Source organism: Oratosquilla oratoria, chromosome 14 (genome assembly GCF_046742065.1).
Source record: "Oratosquilla oratoria isolate Oo_2021 chromosome 14, ASM4674206v1, whole genome shotgun sequence".
In the NCBI taxonomy this organism is placed as follows: Eukaryota; Metazoa; Arthropoda; class Malacostraca; order Stomatopoda; family Squillidae; genus Oratosquilla; species Oratosquilla oratoria.
This window is the reverse complement of record NC_134790.1, coordinates 63,732,601-63,756,311: the sequence shown is the minus strand read 5'-3', so window position 1 is coordinate 63,756,311 and position 23,711 is coordinate 63,732,601. Positions and strand designations below refer to the sequence as shown.

The window sequence follows — 23,711 nt, the reverse complement described above, 5'->3', positions numbered from 1 at the left end:
AAAAGGTAAAAGGTGCAGATGGAGAGATGATAATGAAAGAGATGGCAGTAAGGGAAAGATGGGCGTTGCTATATGTGAAGGAGGATAGGGAGGGAAAGATAGTTGCAGTGGGAAGTGCTAAGAAAATGACCATGATGAGTGAGGAAAATGGAGGAGAAATAAGGAAGGATGAAGTGCAGGCAGTTGTTAAGATGATGAGAGCAGGTTATGCACCTGGTCTGGATGGATGCCATGCACAATGTCTAAAAAAAAAAGGAGGTACAGTGATGGTGGACTGGCTGGTGAGGTTATTTAATGTTTGTTGGAGAGAGGGTAGAGTGCTGGAGGACTGGAGGAGTGCCTGTATAGTTCCACTTCACAAGGGAAAAGGGGATAAGTGTGAGTGTAGTAGTTTCAGAGGGATTAGCTTGATAAGTGTTGTTGGGAAGGCTTATGGGAGGATCTTGATTGAGAGCATTAGGAGGGGAACAGAGGGAGTAATTGGTGAGGAAGAGGAACAGTGTGGATTTAGGACAGGTAGAGGTTGCATAGATCAGATTTTTGTGGTAAGACAGATATGTGAGAAAGCTATAGGAAAGGGGAAGGATGTTTTTTGGGCTTTTATGGATCTAGAAAAGGCTTATGACAGGGTAAACAGGAAGGCACTGTGGGAGGCTTTGCAGATATACGGGATAGGAGGAAAGCTTCTAGGAGCTGTCAAGAGTTCTTACGCGAGTAGTAGAGCATGTGTCAGGATTAGAAATGGAGAGAGAGAGTGGTTCAAGGTAAAGGTGGGACTTCATCAGGGATGTGTTATGTCACCCTGGCTGTTCAACTTATACATGGATGGGGTGGTGCGAGAGGTAAATGCAAGGGTGGTGGGTCAGGGATTGGAGATGGTTAAAGAAAATGGAGAAAAGTGGGAGATAAGCCAGCTGTTGTTTGCGGACGACACTGCGCTTGTAGCAGGATCAGAGGGGGGATTGAGGAAGTTGATGACAGAGTTTGGGAGAATGTGTGAAAGAAGAAAGTTGAAGATAAATGTGGGTAAAAGTAAGGTGATGAGATGTACAAGGGGTGAAAGTGGCAGTAGACTGGAAGTGAGCTTTAAGGAAGAGTGACTGGAGGAAGTGGATAGTTTTAGATACTTAGGGGCAAATGTGGCAGGAAAGGGTGGAGTGGAGGTGGAGGTAGGATGTAGATTAAGAGAAGCGAGTAAATGCCTTGGTGGATTAAAAAGTGTAATGAGGAATAGACATTTGGGAATGGATGCTAAGAGGAGATTGTATGAAGGAGTGATTGTACCAACAGCACTGTATGGGGCAGAAACATGGAACATAAGAGAGGAAGAGAGGAGTTTGAATGTGTTTGAGATGGTGTCTGAGAAGTATGATAGGGGTTACTAGGCTGGATAGTGTGAGAAATGAGGAGGTGAGGAGGAGAACAGGGGTGGTAAGGGAGTTGGGAGATAGGGTTGATGAAAGAGTATTAGGATGGTTTGGACACATGGAAAGAATGAGTGAAGAAAGACTAGTAAAAGAGGTATGAAAGGCAGATGTGTAGGGAGTGAACATGAGGGGGGACCTAGGATGAGATGGATGGGGTGAAAGGGGCTTTGGGGAAGAGGGGAATGTCTGTTGAGGAAGAATGAGAGGGGACAGAAGATAGGGGTGAATGGAGAATGGTTGTATATGGATGATGATGTGATGCATGAGATGGAATGGATAGGGTAGGGGGGATGGGGGTGAGGTAGTATATGAGAAAAATTTGACGCAGCCCAAAGGGATTTCTCCACGTCTTCTCCTTTTCTGCATGAGGGGACGGAGGGGGGGTCCCCGATTTAATGAAGCAGCCTTGCTTTGGATGTGCTGTGTCTTGTGATACTGCTTCTGACCCAGGGCAGTGGACAAGGTGCAGGGATGACCCATCATCCAGGAGGTGCCAAGATAAGAGGGAGGGTAGAGGGTGGAGGGGAGTGGACTGTATTAGGGATGGAATGGGTGGGAATGGTTTTTATAACTTTGTTTTTTGGCTACCTCCCTTGTAAGGGGGAAAAAGCCTTTGGTATATGTATGTACCAACTTTGGAACAAAGAAGAGAGAGTGGTGACCTACTGACCATCTACAGAATTATGAAAGGCAGAGAAGTGCTTCATAGAGAGGACTTACTAAATTGGGGCAAGAGAAACACAAGAGGACATGAAAAAAATGAAAAAGGATAGTTATAAATGTAGGAGAGAAAAAAAAAAAAAAATCCACACAGAGTGGTGGACATATGGAACAAGCTGGACAAAACAATAGTGTGTGCAAAAACCAGAAATTAATTTATGGGGAAACTAGACACTGCAAAATACAAAGGCGGGACACCACAAGCATAGCTAGGTAGATACACAAGACTTGGGAGTGCTGATAAAAGACAACCTGCACTTAACAGACATATCAGCAGGGCTGTGGGAGAGACATATGGACTACTGCAGAAGATTAAAATGACATTCCATTGTATGGATGAAGAGATGATGAAAAAACTCATCGAAACCCTGATACATCCAAGACTGGAATATGTGTCAGTAGTATGGTCCCCACAGAGAGTGAAGGATATAAGCAAGATTAAGAGAATACAAAGGGCAACAACCAAAATGGTCCCCAGCCTGACATATAAACCATCAGGAAAGATCAGAGGTACTGGGTGTACCAACTTTGAAAGATTGAAGAGAAAGAGGGGACATGATTCCAGTGTTCAAGTCACTAAAGGGAACAGATTGCATTGATAGAAGAGATCTCCTGATTAGAGATGGGTGGGCTTTAAGAGGTTATGGAAGCAAATTAAGAAAGACATGTCAAAAAGGACGTGACGAAATAGTTTTCCATATAGATAAATATGTGGAATAGCTTAGGTGATATAACCCAATCTCAAACAATACACTAGTTCAAATCTAAATATGATAACTGGAAATCAAAGATATAATTAAGTTGGACCCGTACATGAATTTGATCCTATGTTACAAAATTAGAGAATAGGAGACACGACCCAACAAGTGTTGTTTCTTTCCTGTATACTACAATTAGGTAAATATGTAAATACACACACACACACTGAGAGAGATCATAGTTTATGCAACAACCAGTGCAGTGATTTTCAGTGTTTTTCAGTGAATCAAATGGACAATATCTACCAACTGGGTACAGTACACACAAGGGTGCTACAAAGCTCAGGGTCATTGCTGGTAGTTCCAACATTTCAAGGAAGCCTGAAAATGATATTAAAGTTGATGTTTTTTCCAACATCATCTTGGATAAACAAAGGGTGAAGTGTTAGTTTACATTAAGAATGCCCAATTTTGAAGGCTTTCTATCTATAAAGTTGAAAATTTGGATAAACATCTAGAAAACATCCACCTAACAGGAGGCTAGGATGGCACCCCTTACAGAGGATTCTGTAGCATGGAATTCAATAAACCATGCCCTTAGTTTAACTCACCAGTAGTAGCGTTAAAACCATCATCACTTCAACTTCCGTCACAAATAGTGACCCCCCCCCCCAATCACTGGAGATATTGAGAAGTTTTCAAACAAAAAGGATGTCTTCTAGGCCTTTATGAATTTGGAGTAGCCATACGACAGGGATTATAGGAAGGCATTGTGGGATGTGTTGTAGATATATAGTACACAAGGAAGGCTGTTGAGGACATTCAAGTTTTTACAAATGTAGTACAGCTTGTGTTAGGGTAGAAAATGGAGAGTGGCTTGTGATGAAGGTGAGGTTGTGCCAGGTTTGTGTAATGTAATCATGGTTGCTCAACATGTACATGGATTGGGTGGTATGAGAAGTAAATGTGAGGGTGATGGGAAGGGGTTTGGAGATAGTAAGTGAGAGTGGAAGGGAGTGAGAGGTGATCCAGTTGTTGTTTGTGGATGACACTACATTTGTGGCTGGGTCATAGGTGGGTCAGAGGCAGCTAGTGGCAGTTTAAGAATATGTGATATGTCAAAGCTGAAAGCAAATGTGGGCAGCAGTAAGGTGATGAGATGTACAAGAGGAGAGGGTGGCAGTAAGTTGGATGTGTTTAAAAGGAGAAAAGCTGGAGGTAGTGGAAAGTTTAAAGTACATACATATACCAAGGCTTTTTACCCCTTACAAGGGAGGTAGCCAAAAAGGAAGAGACATAAAATCATTCCCACACATTCCATCCCTGAATACACTCCACACCCCTCCACCCTCCCTCTTATCTTAGCACCTCCTGGATGACAGGTCATCCCTGCACCTTGTCCACTGCCCTGGGTCAGAAGCAGTGTCACAAGACAAAGCACACCCACAGCAGGGCTGCTTCATTAAATCGGCGACCCCTCCCCCTCAATCCCCTCATTACATAAAAGGAGAAGACGGGGAGAAATCCCTTCGGGCTGCATCAAATTTTGCTCACACATACTACCTCACCCCCCATCCCCCCGCCCATTCCACCTCATGCATCACATCATCATCCATATACAACCATTCTCCATTCACCCCTGTCTTCTGTCCTCTCCCATCCTTCCTCATGTTCACTCCCTCCACATCTGCCTTCCATACCTCTTTTACTAGTCTTTCTTCACTCATTCTTTCCATGTGTCCAAACCATCCTAATATTTTTTCATCAACCCTATCTCCCAACTCCCTTTCCACCCCTGTTCTTCTCCTCACCTCCTCATTTCTCACTCTATCTAGCCTAGTAACCCCCATCATACTTCTCAGACACCTCATCTCAAACACAAACTCCTTCTCTCTTCCTCTCTTATGTTCCATGTTTCTGCCCCATACAGTGCTGTTGGCACAATCACTCCTTCATATAGTCTCCTCTTAGCATCCATTCCCAAATGTCTATTACTCATTACACTTTGTAATCCACCAAGGCATTTACTCGCTTCTCTCAATCTACATTCTACCTCCACCTTCATTCCACCTTTTCCTGCCACATTTGCACCCAAGTATCTAAAACTATCCACTTCCTCCAGTCGCTCTCCCTTAATGCTCACTTCCAGTCTGCTGCCACTTTCACCCCTTGTACATCTCATCACCTTACTTTTACCCACATTTATCTTTAGCTTTCTTCTATCACATACTCTCCCAAACTCTGCCACCAACTTCCTCAATCCCTCCTCCGATCCTGCCACAAGCGCAGTGTCGTCTGCAAACAACAGCTGGCTCACCTCCCACTTTTCTCCATTTTCTTTAACCATCTCCAATCCCTGACCCACTACCCTTGCATTTACCTCTCGCACTACCCCATCCATGTATAAGTTGAACAGCCAGGGTGACATAACGCATCCTTGACGAAGTCCCACCTTTACCTCGAACCACTCACTCTCTCCATTTCTAATCCTGACACAAGCTCTACTACTCTCATAAAAACTCTTGACAGCTCCTAGAAGCTTTCCTCCTATCCCGTATATCTGCATAAAGTTTAAAGAATTTGGGGTTATACATAGCAGAGAATGGAAAAGTGGAGTGGAGGTTGAGGAAGAAAGTAAATGTCTTAGGTGAATGAAGTGTCATGAGAAATAGGTATCTTGGGATGAACACAAAGCAAAGACTGTATGATGGGGTGAATGTGGCCATGACACTGTATAGGTATGAGACTCAGAATCTAAAGGAGAGAGAAAGGAAGATCATAAATATGTTTGAAGTGAAATGTTTAACCTCTTCAATATGAGTCAAATTCTCATGGGCAGCATCAGCTGCCTGATGTACAATGATTCGATGATGCATCACAATACTTGCATTATAAAATATAAAGTTACAGCTGTATTACTTGTTCTCTTTCACTCTGAATATTAATAACCACAGAAAATATGATCAAGCCAGTTCACAGAATATGGGGGTCATTCAGCTACAACTACATACATATACCAAGGCTTTTCCCCCTTACAAGGGAGGTAGCCAAAAAGAAAAATGCATAAAAACCATTCCCACCCATTCCATCCCTAAATACACGCCACTCCCCTCCACCCTCCCTCTTATCTTGGTACCTCCTGGATGACGGGTCATCCCTGCACCCTGTCCACTGCCCTGGGTCAGAGGCAGTGTTGCTAAACACAGCACATCCACAGCAAGGCCGCTTCATTAAATCAGTGACCCCCCCCCCCTCTCCGTCCCCCCAATGCAGAAAAGGAGAAGACGGGGAGAAATCCCTTCGGGCTGTGTCAAATTTTTCTCACACATACTACATCAACCCCCATCCACCCACCCATTCCACCTCATGCATCACAACACCATCTATATACAACCATTCTCCATTCACCTCTGTCTTCTGTCCTCTCCTGTCCTACTTCAACATTCTCCTCTTCCCCAAAGCCCCTTTCACCCATCCATCCATCTCATCCTATGATGTCCCCTCATGTTCACTCCCTCCACATCTGCCTTCCATACCTCTTTTACTAGTCTTTCTTCACTCATTCTTTCCATGTGTCCAAACCATCCTAATACTCTTTCATTCACCCTATCTCCCAACTCCCTTACCACCCCTGTTCTCCTCCTCACCTCCTCATTTCTCACTCTATCCACCCTAGTAACACCCATCATGATTCTCAGACACCTCATCTCAAACACATTCAAACTCCTTCTCTCTTATGTTTCATGTTTCTGCCCCATACAGTGCTGTTGGCACAATCACTCCTTCATATAGTCTCCTCTTAGCATTCATTCCCAAAAGTCTATTCCTCATTACACTTTTTAATCCACCAAGGCATTTACTCGACTTCTCTCAATCTACATTCTACCTCCACTCCACCCTTTCCTGCCACATTTGCCCCTAAGTATCTAAAACTATCCACTTCCTCCAGTCACTCTCCCTTAAAGCTCACTTCCAGTCTACTGCCACTTTCACCTCTTGTACATCTTATCACCTTACTTTTACCCACATTTATCTTCAACTTTATTCTTTCACACACTCTCCCAAATTCTGACACCAACTTCCTCAATCCCTCCTCTGATCCTGCTACAAGCACAGTGTCATCTGCAAACAACAGCTGGCTCACCTCCCACTTTTCTCCATTTTCTTTAAACATCTCCAATCCCTGTCCCACCACCCTTACATTTACCTCTCACACCACCCCATCCATGTATAAGTTGAACAGCCAGGGTGACAGAACACATCCTTGACAAAGTCCCACCTTTACCTTGAACCACTCACTCTCTCCATTTCTAATCCTGACACATGCTCTACCACTCTCGTAAAAACTCTCGACAGCTCCTAGAAGCTTTCCTCCTCTCTCGCATATCTGCAAAACCTCCCACAGTGCCTCCCTGTCTACCCTGTCATAAGCCTTTTCCAGATCCATAAAAGCCTAAAAAACCATCCTTACCTTTTCCTATAGCTTTCTCACATATCTGTCTTACCACAAACATCTAATCTACACAACCTCTACCTGTCCTAAATCCACACTGTTCCTCGCCAATTGGGCTGGTCAGAGCATCACTACTTGTGGCAGAGGTCTGGAGTAGAGAAAATTCAAGTTCTGCCTAACAGCAAGCTCATGGTGAGGGCATGCTACATTAAATTCCCAGCTGCACAGTCTTCCTCTGAGAGGACTTAGTGATTAAAAAATATAAAATATAAAAATCAAATAAATCAATAAATAAATAAATGTAAAGCTTATACAAGTAAATTCATGAAGAAATGAAAATATTATTACCTGAGCCTGCCTTGACTTCTGTAGACACAAGGTTGGTAGTGAAAATAGCAACATCAAATTCACAACACGACAATGCTGTTAGCAATCCTTCAGGATCTCGATCACCAGTAGAATTGAAAATCAGAATCTTATACACACTACTGTAAATAAAAAATATATATATATATATATAAATAAATAGATAAATTAATTAATAAATAAAATAAATCAATAAAATAACATACATACCAAAGGCTTTCCCCTTTACAAGGAATAATAATAAAATAAAATAAAAATAAATAAATTAATTACCTATTTTCCAATTCAAGACCTGTTGCAATGCACTTAAAAATGGAACATTTATTTTAATCAAGATTGTCTGAATTTTCCATAACAAATAAAGGCATTAAATGAGCAAGATTTGCAAGCTTATGCAATTTTTTTTTTTTTATCAATAAAAGCATAAAATATGTAAAATATAACAAATAAAAGCAAAGCTAGTTACGCTAATGGGAGCATATATTTTTATCTAATTTCTAGGATATTTGGTATTTGTACTTTTAAACCCACAACAATAAGATATAGTCTCAAGAATAAAACTTCAATGTCCCTTGCTATCAATACCTAAACAATACATGTTCCCTGGGTGATTTGCAGACCCACCTAAAGGCTGTGGGGCTTCTGCCAAAGATCCAGGGCAATGAATTAACTGGTTGCTATGACTGAATTCATACATACATATACCAATGGCTTTTCCCCCTTTACAAAGTCAAAGGATGGATTTAAATGAGTGCATAGAGGGTTTAGGAAGAAATGTCAATGTAATAGTACTGGGAGACCTTAATGCTAGGGTAGGAAATGGTCCAATCGATGGAGTGGTTGGGAAGTGTGGAGTTCCAGGAAAGAATCGTAGTGGAGAGTTGATGGTGGAAATGTGTCTAGAGAGTTGATGATAGCAAATACAGTGTTTCGGAAGAAAGTCAAGCATAAGTACACATGGGAGAGGGTGGTGGAGGGAAGGGTGGTAGATAGAGCGCTAATGGATTATGTAGTGGTAAATAGGATTATGATAGGAAGAGTTAAGGATGTACATGTGCTAAGGGGAGAGGGTGGGGGAATATCAGATCATTTTTTGGTGGAAGGTAAGTTGAGAGTGGAGGATAGATGGAGAAAGAGGAAAGGGACAAAAGGTAGGGAGGTTCTTAGAGTGAACTCCTTGAATGAAAAGGAAAAGGAGAAGGAGTACGGAAAGAAGCTGAAGGAGGAGTGGGAGGGAGTAAAGGATGGAGTAGAGATGGGTGTGGAGGAGGAATGGGGATGGTTCAAGGAGGGAGTCATAAAGTGTGCAGAGATGGTGTGTGGAACAAGAAGGACAGGGGGAAATAGAAGAAAGGGTAGTGAATGGTGGGATGAGGAAACAAAGAAGGTTGTAGAAGAGAAGAAGCGAGCATTCACAGATTGGTTACAAAAGAGGACGAGGGAGTCATATGAGAGGTACAAAGAAAAGAAAAGAGAAGTAAAGCAAAAGGTAAAGGAGGCAAAGAGGAGAGCAGATGTGAAATGGGGTAAGAGTTTAACAGAAAATTTTGAAAGTAATAAAAAGATGTTTTGGAAAGAAATTAAGAGAGGAAGAGGAGGCGAATCAAGTAGGGAAGAAAAGGTAAAAGGTGCAGATGGAGAGATGATAATGGAAGAGAAGGCAGTAAGGGGAAGATGGGCAGAATATTTTAGGGAGTTGCTAAATGTGAAGGAGGATAGGGAAGGAAAGATAGCTGCAGTGGGAAATGCGAAGAAAATGAGAGTGATGAGTGAGGAGAATGGAGGAGAAATAAGGAAGGATGAGGTGAAGGCAGTTGTTAAGATGATGAAAGCAGGTAAGGCACCTGGTCTGGATGGATGCCATGCACAATGTCTAAAAAAGGGAGGTACAGTGATGGTGGACTGGTTGGTGAGGTTATTTAATGTTTGCTGGAGAGAGGGTAGAGTGCCGGAAGACTGGAGGAGTGCCTGTATAGTTCCTCTTTACAAGGGAAAAGGGGACAAGTGTGAATGTAGTAGTTTCAGAGGGATTAGCTTGTTAAGTGTAGTTGGGAAGGCTTATGGGAGGATCTTGAGAGGATTAGGAGAGGAACAGAAGGAGTAATTGGTGAGGAACAGTGTGGATTTAGGACAGGTAGAGGTTGTGTAGATGAGATCTTTGTGGTAAGACATATGTGAGAAAGCTATAGGAAAGGGGAAGGATGTTTTTTGGGCTTTTCTGGATCTGGAAAAGGCTTATGATAGGGTAGACAGAAAGGCACTGTGGGAGGTTATGCAGATTTATGGGATAGGAGGAAAGCTTTTGGGAGCTGTCAAGAGTTTTTATGAGAGTAGTAGAGCTTGTGTCAGGATTGGAAATGGAGAGAGTGAGTGGTTTGAAGTAAAGGTGGGACTTCGTCAAGGATGCGTTATGTCGCCCTGGCTGTTCAACTTATACATGGATGGGGTGGTGCGAGAGGTGAATGCAAGGGTAGTGGGTCAGGGATTGGAGATGGTTAAAGAAAATGGAGAAAAGTGGGAGGTGAGCCAGCTGTTGTTTGTGGACGACACTGCGCTTGTGGCAGGGTCGGAGGAGGGATTGAGGAAGCTGGTGGCAGAGTTTGGGAGAGTATGTGATAGAAGAAAGCTAAAGATAAATGTGGGTAAAAGTAAGGTGATGAGATGTACAAGGGGTGAAAGTGGCAGTAGACTGGTAGTGAACATTAAGGGAGAGCGACTGGAGGAAGTGGATAGTTTTAGATACTTGGGTGCAAGTGTAGCAGGAAAAGGTGGAGTGAAGGTGGAGGTAGAATGTAGATTGAGAGAAGCGAGTAAATGCCTTGGTGGATTAAAGAGTGTAATGAGGAATAGACATTTAGGAATGGATGCGAAGAGGAGACTGTATGAAGGAGTGATTGTGCCAACAGCACTGTATGGGGCAGAAACGTGGAACATAAGAGAGGAAGAGAGAAGGAGTTTGAATGTGTTTGAGATGAGGTGTCTGAGAAGTATGGTGGGGGTTACTAGGCTGGATAGAGTGAGAAATGAGGAGGTGAGGAGGAGAACAGGGGTGAAAAAGGAGCTGGGAGATAGGGTTCATGAAAGAATATTAGGATGGTTTGGACACATGGAAAGAATGAGTGAAGAAAGACTAGTAAAAGAGGTATGGAAGGCAGATGTGGAGGGAGTGAACATGAGGGGATGTCCTAGGATGAGGTGGATGGATGGGGTGAAGGGGGCTTTGGGGAAGAGGGGAATGTCTGTTGAGGAAGGAAGGGAGAGGACGGAAGACAGAGGTGAGTGGAGAATGGTTGTATATGGATAATGTTGTGATTGCATGGGGAGGAATGGGCGGGGGGGTGGGGGGTGAGGTAGTATGTGTGAGCAAATTTTGACGCAGCCCAAAGGGATTTCTCCCCGTCCTCTCCTTATATGCAAGGGGGGACGGAGAGGGGGGGTCGCCGATTAAATGAAGCGGCCTTGCTGTGGATGTGCTGTGTCTTGCGACACTGTTTCTGACCCAGGGCGGTGGGCAAGGTGCAGGGATGACCCGTCATCCAGGAGGTGCTCAGATGAGAGGGAGGGTGGGAGGGGTGTGGAGTATATTTAGGGATGAAATGGGTGGGAGTGTTTTTATGCCTTTCCCTTTTTGGCTACCTCCCTTGAAAGGGGGAAAAAGCCTTGGTATATGTATGTATATGTACAAAGTCAAAGGCATAAATCCACTCCCATCCATTTCATCCCCACATACTCCACTCCCATTCACCATCCCTCCCTCCCTGCTTTCTTAGCTCCTCCTGGATAATGGGTCATCCCTGCATCTCGCCCACTGCCCTAGGTCAGAAGGAATGTAGCAGGACATAGCACATCCATAGCAAGGCTGCTTCATTTAATCAGCGACCCCCCCTCTCTCTCCCCTCATGCAGAAAAAGATGGGGAAATATCCCTTTGTGCTGTGTCAAAAAATCATTCACACATACTCACTCGCCTCCCATCCCCCATCCATGCATCACAGCATTTTCCCCTCATCTCTCACTTCTGTCTTCTCCCTTTCCTCAGCAGACACCTCCCTCTTTCCCAATGGCCCTTTTACCCCATCCATCCATCTTATCCTTGGTCGCTTCCTCATGTTCACTCCTTTCACCTCAATCCCCAACCTGATCATGGGTGGTGACTTCAACGCCAAGTCATCTACCTGGTATGTCGACAACCCTGACACAGACAGAGGGCTTGATATACAGACTCAATTCAACTCATTGACTATCATGAACAACACGCATAATCATACACATATCCCATACCAAGCCCTCTACACTCCCTCCTCTCCTGATATAACCTTTTGCTCCCCCTGCCTAACCCCAACAACATCATGGAGAGTGGTCGGAGCCCTTGGCTCTGACCACCTTCCAATCATCATCACCACCAAAACAAGATGCACCCCAGCTGGCCACAGACACACTTACACCAATTACAAGAGAGCTAACTGGGAAGCCTTTACTGAAGAGACAGAACAACATTTTGAAACACTTAACAGTACACCAATCACAAACATAAACAATGCTGTGCACGCTTTTAATACAATCATACAAAACGCAGACAAGAGATACATCCCTAGAGGCAACAGAAAATCACACAACCCCAACTTCACACCAGAAATCCAAGGCCTCATCAGACAACGTGACACACTTAAACACGATACCCCCACACCTATCCCTCAAAACATAGCAGACCAAATACAAACACTAAACACTGTGATTGCCAATAAAATACATGAACAAAAAACACAAAATTGGCAAAACTTTATCAATACACTTGATCACAAAACAAACACCAGCAAATTGTACAAAACACTCAACAGCATCACACTATCCAACACTAACACTACACGCTCTCACGCAGCAATAATCACAACAACAGATAATCTACCCTCAAACAGACAACAAGCAAACGCACTCATACGTCATTTTGCACAGACGAGCCATCTTACATCTCACCCTGACGACCGACGCACCATTCGACGTAAGAAAGACTTCCCCACAGACCCAGACTATACACCCTTCATAGACAGTCAGACAAAACTCATAATGCATAATCTCAAGCACTCATCTGCCTGTGGCCCTGATAACATAAGCAACATCCACCTAAAACACATTGGACCACAAGGTATACACGCACTCACAAACATTGGAAACTACAGCTATTCACACAACACTATACCCGACATCTGGAAGCATGGTAAAATAATCACCATTCCAAAACCGAACAAAGACCCAACAATCCCAACATCGCACCGCCCAATCACACTTCTCTGCACCCCCTCTAAAGTCATTGAACGCCTAATACTTAAACTTGTCACACCACATATTCCCCTTGCTGACTCACAACATGGTTTTAGGCCACTACACTCCACAAACACTCTTCTGACAAACCTCACACAAAGAATTTTAGATGGCATCAATTCAGATAGGCCCCACCACAGAACACTTCTTATAACATTAGACATTAGTAAAGCTTTTGATGCTATCCCCCGCCACAACCTAACAAATAAAATATATAACACAGACATGCACAATAACACCAAAAGATGGCTGGCCAATTATCTGGCAGGCAGGAATGCTCATGTGTCATATAATGGCCAATCATCGCACATCAGAAACATTAAGAACGGAGTACCACAGGGCTCAGTTCTATCCCCCACATTATTTAATCTATACATGCATGACTTACCCACACCAGACATCTCAGAAATACAAATCTCTTCCTACGCAGATGACATAACAATCACATGCACACATCGTAACACAGACAAAGCTGCAGAAATAATCCAGCCTTACCTTGACACACTCAACACATGGTTCATCACAAACAGACTCAAAATAGCTCCAACCAAATCTACAGCAACACTTCTCACCAACTGGACAAAAGAACACAAATACATACCTCATCTCTACATCAACAACACTCTAATACCACACACAAACACACCGAAAATTCTTGGTGTAACATACGATACATCCATGTCTTTCAAACAACACCTCACAAACATAAAAAACAAATGCACACCTAGACTTAACGCACTTAAGTCAATCACTGGAACAACATTTGGACAAAACAAAGAAACTAATATAACAATATACAAACAATGCATACGCTCAGTGATGAATTATGCGAGTCCTGCATGGGCTCCTAATCTCAGTGAGACACACCACAACACCCTTCAAATCATACAAAACAAAGCCCTAAAAACAATTACAGGCTGCACAAATACAACACCTACAGACCATTTACACCATGAAACAAAAGTCCTCAAAGTCAAGGACCACCTCGACATGAGAGGCACACAAACACTTGCTGCAGCCACCACAAACACATCACACCCGCTACACTACATAGCAGAACACCCACACACACCAAGAAACATTAAAACTACACCCAAAGACCTTTATTACTCACAGATACTCTCTTCTCTTCCTCCACAACCACCAAATACCAGCCTCCGGAAACATATTCATAATCATATCACTCACCGCTCCATTAACACACTGAAAGACAACACACTGCTGCATGCCAGACCCCCTGATATCCACCCTTCTGAATCCTCTCTCCCACGAAAGGACAGAGTCCACTTGGCCAGACTGCGATGCGGTCACCACCCAGCACTTCTAAGCTACCAGAAGAGGCTGGACGACCGTGTTGTGAACAGCTGCCCAGGATGTAACACTTCACCCCATACCATACAACACATAATGGAAGACTGCATTATACACAATCATGCACGCAAACAACACAACATACACTCTATAAAGGATTTGTGGGAAAACCCAGTTTCGGCTGTGGCCTTCCTTGGGGAGACGGGACTGCTCGGACAGACAGTCTAGGGAACGACAACAACAACAACAACACCTCTTTTACTAATCTTTCTTCACTCATTCTTTCCATGTGTCCAAACCATCCCAAAACTCTTTCATCAACCCTACCTCCCTACTCCCTTTCCACCCCAGCTCTCCTGCTCACCTCTGTTTCTTACTCTATCCAGCCTAGTAACCCCTATCATACTTCTCAGGCACTTCATCTCATACATACATATACCAAGGTTTTTCCCCCTTTCAAGGGAGGTAGCCAAAAAGGAAAAGGCATAAAATCATTCCCACCCATTCCATCCCTAAATACACTCCACACCCCTCCACCCTCCCTCCCATCTTAGCACCTCCTGGATGACGGGTCATCCCTGCACCTTGTCCACTGCCCTGGGTCAGAAGCAGTGTCGCAAGACACAACACATCTCAAACACATTTAAAACTCCTCTCCTCCTCTCTTATGTTCCATGTTTCTGCCCCATACAGTGCTGTCTGCACAATCACTCCTTCATACAATCTCCTCTTAGCATCTATTCCCTAATATCTATTTCTCATACTGAATTCATATCCTTTTTTTAACCAGGACCACAAGATAAAATTTCCCTAGTTGTTGTTGTTGTCGTTCCCTAGACTGTCTGTCCGAGCAGTCCCGTCTCCCCAAGGAAGGCCACAGCCGAAACTGGGTTTTCCCACAAATCCTTTATAGAGTGTATGTTGTGTTGTTTGCGTGCATGATTGTGTATAATGCAGTCTTCCATTATGTGTTGTATGGTATGGGGTGAAGTGTTACATCCTGGGCAGCTGTTCACAACACGGTCGTCCAGCCTCTTCTGGTAGCTTAGAAGTGCTGGGTGGTGACCGCATCGCAGTCTGGCCAAGTGGACTCTGTCCTTACGTGGGAGAGAGGATTCAGAAGGGTGGATATCAGGGGGTCTGGCATGCAGCAGTGTGTTGTCTTTCAGTGTGTTAATGGAGCGGTGAGTGATATGATTATGAATATGTTTCCGGAGGCTGGTATTTGGTGGTTGTGGAGGAAGAGAAGAGAGTATCTGTGTGTAATAAAGGTCTATGGGTGTAGTTTTAATGTTTCTTGGTGTGTGTGGGTGTTCTGCTATGTAGTGTAGCGGGTGTGATGTGTTTGTGGTGGCTGCAGCAAGTGTTTGTGTGCCTCTCATGTCGAGGTGGTCCTTGACTTTGAGGACTTTTGTTTCATGGTGTAAATGGTCTGTAGGTGATGTATTTGTGCAGCCTGTAATTGTTTTTAGGGCTTTGTTTTGTATGATTTGAAGGGTGTTGTGGTGTGTCTCACTGAGATTAGGAGCCCATGCAGGACTCGCATAATTCATCACTGAGCGTATGCATTGTTTGTATATTGTTATATTAGTTTCTTTGTTTTGTCCAAATGTTGTTCCAGTGATTGACTTAAGTGCGTTAAGTCTAGGTGTGCATTTGTTTTTTATGTTTGTGAGGTGTTGTTTGAAAGACATGGATGTATCGTATGTTACACCAAGAATTTTCGGTGTGTTTGTGTGTGGTATTAGAGTGTTGTTGATGTAGAGATGAGGTATGTATTTGTGTTCTTTTGTCCGGTTGGTGAGAAGTGTTGCTGTAGATTTGGTTGGAGCTATTTTGAGTCTGTTTGTGATGAACCATGTGTTGAGTGTGTCAAGGTAAGGCTGGATTATTTCTGCAGCTTTGTCTGTGTTACGATGTGTGCATGTGATTGTTATGTCGTCTGCGTAGGAAGAGATTTGTATTTGTGAGGTGTCTGGTGTGGGTAAGTCATGCATGTATAGATTAAATAATGTGGGGGATAGAACCGAGCCCTGAGGTACTCCGTTCTTAATGTTTCTGATGTGCGATGATTGGCTATTATATGACACATGAGCATTCCTGCCAGCCATCTTTTGGTGTTATTGTGCATGTCTGTGTTATATATTTTATTTGTCAGGTTGTGGCGGGGGATAGCATCAAAAGCTTTACTAATGTCCAATGTTATAAGAAGTGTTCTGTGGTGGGGCCTATCTGAATTGATGCCATCTAAAATTCTTTGTGTGAGGTTTGTCAGAAGAGTGTTTGTGGAGTGTAGTGGCCTAAAACCGTGTTGTGAGTCAGCAAGGGGAATATATGGTGTGACAAGTTTAAGTATTAGGCGTTCAATGATTTTAGAGGGGGTGCAGAGAAGTGTGATTGGGCGGTGCGATGTTGGGATTGTTGGGTCTTTGTTCGGTTTTGGAATGGTGATTATTTTACCATGCTTCCAGATGTCGGGTATAGTGTTGTGTGAATAGCTGTAGTTTGCAATGTTTGTGAGTGCGTGTATACCTTGTGGTCCAATTTCCCTAGTTGGAATCATTACATACACAGAAGACAATGAACAGCATATCTTACACTGCCCTACTATAGCCTTATCACAACAATACCTCTTCTTTGCATGACTTATTGAGCCAATCTGGTGGCCACTGTTGGTCAGCTGGAAGCTGTACATCTCCTGCAAGAGATCTGGGGCAATGGATTGACTGGTTAACCCTTTTCAACTCAAACACTAAACACAGTAACATATCTAAAGCATCTAAAACAATACAAAACTTACCTATGTCCTTGTGCCTTAAGCACAGATGACTTTTTATACCAGGTAATACAAGCATCAATACTTTCAGTTGTATGTGCTCCATCAATGAAGTAAGTGAAAGGGGCACGTTCAATAAGCTGTAGACAAAAATTCTTGTCAGTGTAATGCAACCTCTGGTTCCAATCTATACATCACTCCATGATACATATATATGTGTATATATATATATATATATATACACACACACACACACACACACACTAAGAAACAAACAATAGAAAAGCTGCACCACAGAAATTATGAATATACAGAAGAACTAGAAATGGCAGAAATTATGAGCAGTCATTTCAAATCTGAATTCACAAATGAAAGGGAGAGGCGAGTGTGAGTTTGGGAGTGTGGTTGGGAGATTTTCAGGAGTGAAGAGGGGATGAGGGAGAGAAGGGATGGCTATAATAGTAAGTGAAGAGATAGGTAAGCGTGTAGTGGAGTGGAAGGAGGTTTCTTCAAGGTTGATGTGGATGAAGGTAAAGCTGGGAAGGGAGACGTGGGTATTTGTAAGTGCACATGGGCCAGGTAGTGAGAAGAGCATAGAGGAAAGGGAGGCTTTTTGGGTATATATAAATGAGTGCATAGAGGGATTAGGGAGAAATGTCAATGTAGATGTACTGGGAGACCTTAATGCTAGGGTAGGTAATGAACCAATAGACAGAGTGATTGGGAAATATGGAGTTCCAGGTAAAAATCATAGTGGAGAACTGATGGTGGAGATGTGTCTAGAAAGAGAGTTGATGATGGCAAATACAGTGTTTAGGAAGAATGTCAAGCATAAGTACACATGAGAGAGGGTGGTGGATGGAAGCGTGGCAGATAGTGTTAATGGACTATATAGTGGTGACTGGGAGTATGGTAGGAAGAATTAAGAATGTACAGATTCTAATGGGAGAGAGGGGTGGAATATCAGATCATTTTCTGGTGGAAGGTAAATTGAGAGTGGAGAAGAGGTGGAGAAAGAGGAAAAGGGCAGAAGGTAGGGAGGTACTTGGAGTGAACTGCTTAAATGAGAAAGAAAAGGAGAAGGAGTATAAGAAGAAATTGAGAGAGAAGTGGGAGTGAAGGATAGAATAGAACTAGGAGTGGAGGAGGAATGGGGATGGTTCAAGGAGGGAGTCATAAGGTGTGCAAAGATGGTGTGTGGAACAAGGAGGGTGGGAGGAAATAGAAGGAAGGGTAGTGAGTGGTGGGATGAAGAAGCAAAGAAGGGTGTAGAAAAGAAGCAGGCTTTCATAGATTGGCTACAAATTAGAATGAGGGAATCGTATGAGAGGTACAAAGTAAAGAGAAGGGAAGTTAAGCATAAGATAAGTAGGTAGAAACAACTTTGCCAACCGTGTAGTTAATGAATGGAATAAACTTCCTGCACAGGTAGTGCAATGTAGTTCAGTTCGAAGCTTTAAGAATCATTTAGATAAATACCTAAGTAAGATGCTGTAATGATTATAATTTATCTTATATTATTTGTTTTTGTTTTGTTATCATTTGTCTGTCTGATTTTCATTTATTATTAGTTATATGTCAATTTATTATTATTTACTATTTATCTGTTTGTTTATTATTTAACTATACCTATGCATTTATTTATGTATTTTATTTGTTATTTACATTATCATAGTTTTTATTTATTATTTTATTATTAATATGATTTTTTTTGCATCCGACCTAGATATGGATCAAAAGGTCTCCTGTTGGCATGGTCCGCCTTTGTAATCCTTTGTAAAGGAAGCAAAGATGAGAGCAAATGTGAAATGGGGTAAGAGTATGACAGAAAATTTTGAAAGTAATAAAAAGATGTTTTGGAAAGAAATTAAGAGAGGAAAAGGAGGCGAATCAAGTAGAGAAGGAAAGGTAAAAGGTGCAGATGAAGAGATGATAATGGAAGAGAAGGCAGTGAGAGGAAGGTGGGCTGAGTATTTTAGGGAGTTGCTAAATGTGAAGGAGGATAGGGAGGGAAAGGTAGCTGCAGTGGGAACCACTATGAAAATGAGAGTGATGAGTGAGGAAAATAGAGGAGAAATAGGGAAAGATGAAGTGAAAGCAGCTGTTAACCACTTCACTACGGGACTTAAATCTCGCGGGCAGCAGCCAATGCCAGCCGTACGACGTGTCGTAATAATACTCACATCATAAAATATAGTCACCGCTTCTATCGATCGTTCTCTCTTTCACCCGCGAATTTTGAAAACCACAGAGAATGGGATTCAGGGCACATTTGGGAGAATGTAAAAACACAGGGTCGACTTCAATAAATATAATCAAGACGCCGATATGGCAGCGTCGCGAATCCACTTGCTCCTCATGACGCCTACGTGTGCGGCACCGTATGGAAGGGGTTAAGATGATGAGAGCAAGTAAGGCACCTAGGTTGGATGGATGCCATACAGAATTTCTGAAGAAAGGAGGTACAGTTATGGTGGACTGGCTGGTGAGGTTATTTAATGTTTGTTTAAGAGAGGACTAGAGGAGTGCCTGTATAGTTCCACTTTACAAGGGAAAGGGGGACAAGCGTGAGTGCAGTAGTTTCAGAGGGATCAGCTTGTTGAGTGTAGTTGGGAAGGCTTATGGGAGGGTCTTGATTGAGAGGATTAGGAGAGGAGCAGAGAGAGTAATTGGTGAGGAACAGTGTGGTTTTAGGACAGGTAGGGGTTGTGTAGATCAGATTTTTGTGGTAAGACAGATATGTGAGAAAACTATAGGAAAAGGTAAGGATGTTTTTTGGGCTTTTATGGATTTGGAAAAGGCTTACATCAGGGTAGACAGGAAGGCACTGTGGGAGGTATTGCAGATATATGGGATAGGAGGAAAGCTGTTAAGAGCAGTCAAGAGTTTTTACAAGAATGGTGGTATATGGATGATGTTGTGATTGCATGAGGTGGAATGGGGGTAGTATGTGTGAGCAAAATTTGACGCAGCCCAAAGGGGTTTCTCCCCGTCCTCTCCTTTTATGCAATGGGGGTATGGAGAGGGGGGGGGATCGCGGATTTAATGAAGCGGCCTTGCTGTGGATGTGCTGTGTCTTGCGACACTGCTTCTGACCCAGGGCGGTGGGCAGGGTGCAGGGATGACCCGTCATCCAGGAGGTACTAAGATAAGAGGGAGGGTGGGAGGGGTGTGGAGTGTATTCAGGGATGGAATGGGTGGGAGTGATTTTATGCCTTTCCCTTTTTGGTTACCTCCCTTGTAAGGGGGAAAAAGCCTTGGTATATGTATGTATGTATGTATGTATGTAGTAGAGGTTTTGTTAGGATTAGAATTGGAGAGAGTGAATGGTTTGAGGTGAAGGTGGGACTTTGTCAGGGATGTGTTATGTCGCCCTGGCTGTTCAATTTAAACATAGATGGAGTGGTGCGAGAGGTGAATGCAACGGTAGTGGGTCAGGGATTGGAGATGGTTAAAGAAAATAGAGAAAAGTGGGAAATAAGCCAGTTGTTGTTTGCTGACTACACTGCACTTGTAGCGGGATCAGAGGAGGGATTGAAGAAGTTAGTGACAGAGTTTGAGGTGTGTGAAAGAAGGAAGCTGATGATAAATGTGGGTAAAAGTAAAGTGATGAGATGTACAAGGGGAGAGAGTGACAGCAGGCTGGAAGCGAGCATTAAGGGTGAGAGACTGGAGGAAGTGGATAGTTTTAGATACTTGGGTGCAAATGTGGCAGTAAAGGGAGGAGTGGGGGTGGAGGTAGAATGTAGATTGAGAGAAGCGAGTAAATGCCTTGGTGGATTAAAAAGTGTAATGAGAAATAGATATCTGTGAATTGATGCTAAGAGGAGGTTATATGAAGGAGTGATTGTGCCAACAGCACTGTATGGAACAGAAACATACAACATAAGAGAGGAAGAGAGGAGTTTGAATGTGTTTGAGATGAAATATCTGAGAAGTATGATAGAGGTTACTAGGCTAGATAGAGTGAGAAATAAGGAGGTGGGGAGAACAGGGGTGGAAAGGGAGTTGGGAGATAGGGTTGATGAAAGAGTATTAGGATGGTCTGGACACATGGAAAGAATGAGTGAAGAAAGATTAGTAAAAGAGGTGTGGAAGGCAGAGGTGGAAGGAGTGAATATGAGGGGGCATCCTAGGATGAGAGGGATGGATGGGGTAAAAGGGGCATTACAAAAGGGAGGAATGTCTGTTGAGAAAGGACAGGAGAGGAGAGAAGTCAGGGTTGAATGGAGAAGGGTTGTGTATGGATGATGCTGTGATGTATGAGGGGGAGTGGGTGGGGGATGGGGGGTGAGGAAGTATGTGTGAGAAATATTTTGATGCAGCCCAAAGGGATTTCTCCTTGTCTTCTTTTCTGCATGAGGGGATGGAGAAAGGGGGGGTTGCCAAATTAATGAAGCGGCCTTGCTGTGGATGTGCTGTGTCTTGTGACACTGCTTCTGACCCAGGGCAGTGGACAGGATGCAGGGATGACCCATCATACAAGAGGTACCAAGATGAGAGGAAGGGAAGAGGGTGGAGGGGAGTGGAATATGTAGGGGATGGAATGGGTAGGAGTGGTTTCTACGCCTTTTTCTTTTTGGCTACCCCCTGTGTAAGGGGGAAAAAAGCCTTTGGTATATGTATGTATGTATTCACAATTGAGAACTCACCTAACTGTGAGGGAATAGAGAGAGAAATCACACCCAATGAAGGAAATAACTGCAACACAGAAGGAAATAAGGGACCAAATAACAAAACCTTGATGTCAGAAAATCACATGGTCCAGATGGAATTGCAAATTGGATACTGAAAGAATGCATAGAGGAGTTGATGGTTAAAATATACAATATAATTACTCACTCAAAGAAGGAAAGGTACCACAGGACAGGAAAAATGCAAATATTGTACCAATATATAAAGGAGGAAACAAGGAAGATCCAACCAACTACAGACCAGTCTCCCTAACAAGCACAGTAGCAAAAATATGTGAAAAAATTATCAAAAGTAGATGGGTTAAACATCTGGAAGAAAAAACTATACTGAATCCAATTCAATTTGGATTTAGACAAAGAAGATTATGTACAACAAACCTGATCTGTTTCTATTCAAGACTAATAGAAATAATACAAGAGGGGGATGGATGGGCAGACTATGCTTTTCTAGACCTACAAAAAGCATTTGATAAGGTACCACACAAGAAACTATTAAGAAAAATAGAATCAATAGGTGGCATCAGAGGAAAATTATTGGAATGGATGGAAGACATCCTGATTGAAAGAAAAATGAGGGTAGTAATTAGAGACAAATACTCAAATTGGAAAGAAATGATAAGTGGTGTACTGCAAGGTTCGGTACTGGCTCTAATCATGTTTGCCATATATATAAATGACATGGATGAAGGAGAAGAGTGTTATATGAATTTCTTCACAGATGACTCAAAAATACTTACGAAAGTAGGAACAGAGGAGGATTATGAATCATTACAGTTAGACCTAGACAAAATCTGGAAATGGACTCAAAGGTGGGAAGTGAACTTCAATATCAAGAAGTATAGTATAAAAAAGTTTTGAAAAATAAAAACAGAATATCAAGAAATGATAAAGTTGGTGAAGAAGTAAAAAAAAAAAAGTGAACTCTGAAAGAGACCTTGGAGTAATAATCAGAAAAGACATGACACTGAACAAACGTATCAATAAAATAGTTGGAGAAACCTTCAACCTATTAAGGTCAATTAAAGTGGCATTTGACTACTTGGATGAGGAAATTATTAAAAAAATATTAGTTACACTAATAAGACCAAAACTGGAGTATGCAGAAACACTATGGACACACAGTACTAAAAAGAATATAAAGAAATTAGAAAGAATACAAAGAGCAACGACAAAGTTGGCACCAACTCTCCAAATTAACATATGAACAAAGATTGTCCAAACTGGAATTACCAACTCTAAAACAAAGAAAAGAAAGAGGAGATCTGCTGACTATTTATAGAATCATGAAAAGAATGGAAATCCTAGAAAGGAATGATTTACTAAAATGGGACAATGGAAAACAAGAGGACATGAAAAGAAACTCAAAAAGGACAACTATAGAAGAGATATGAAAAAAAATTAGATAAAGAAACAGTGTGTGCAAACACTATTCCAGATTTTAAGAAAAAACTTGATGATGAAAGATACAAAGACAGGCACCACGAGCATAGCTCCCTTCCCATATAATACAACTAGGTAAAAACATCATGTGTCTGTGTATGTTTGTGTATGTGCGTATGTATAGTTAGCCTCAATGATCAAAAAGCCACTTTTACTTTTTCTATTACAATGCAAAAGTAACATTTCCAGTCCCTACTCTCAGTACCTGAGATCTTCCAGGCCACACTACACTCTTGAGCCCAAACAAGTCTTCTTCAGAGAGTCTAAAAGGTGCTGCTATTTTGTGCATGGCTCCATCCAGCATTACCTTATCCTCATAATTGACAGTGGCTGGATGACCTGCAAGAAAGACCAAACATCATGAGCCTTTACAGTCTATCAAGATAATGTCAAAGTAATCCTACAAACCTATCCTGTCTTTAACATCACGTCTTTCTAAAGATATTGAGATTTTGAGTTCTGCAAGTTTCATTCATTTTGTGTTATATACTTATAAGGGTAAAAAGGG

At 42.5% G+C, this 23,711-nt stretch overlaps 1 protein-coding gene across 1 annotated transcript in view; it reads right to left on the bottom strand.

The window, feature by feature from the left end:
• Positions 1-23,711, bottom strand: part of LOC143032900 (folylpolyglutamate synthase, mitochondrial-like) — a 90,308-nt gene that overhangs the window by 25,870 nt on the left and 40,727 nt on the right. Inside the window, exons 7-9 of the mRNA XM_076198134.1 lie at positions 23,409-23,542; positions 17,094-17,209; positions 7,647-7,786 (exon numbers count right to left, since the gene is read on the bottom strand). Coding sequence (XP_076054249.1) covers positions 7,647-7,786; positions 17,094-17,209; positions 23,409-23,542 — 390 coding nt within the window. The remainder of the gene's footprint in view (positions 1-7,646; positions 7,787-17,093; positions 17,210-23,408; positions 23,543-23,711) is intronic.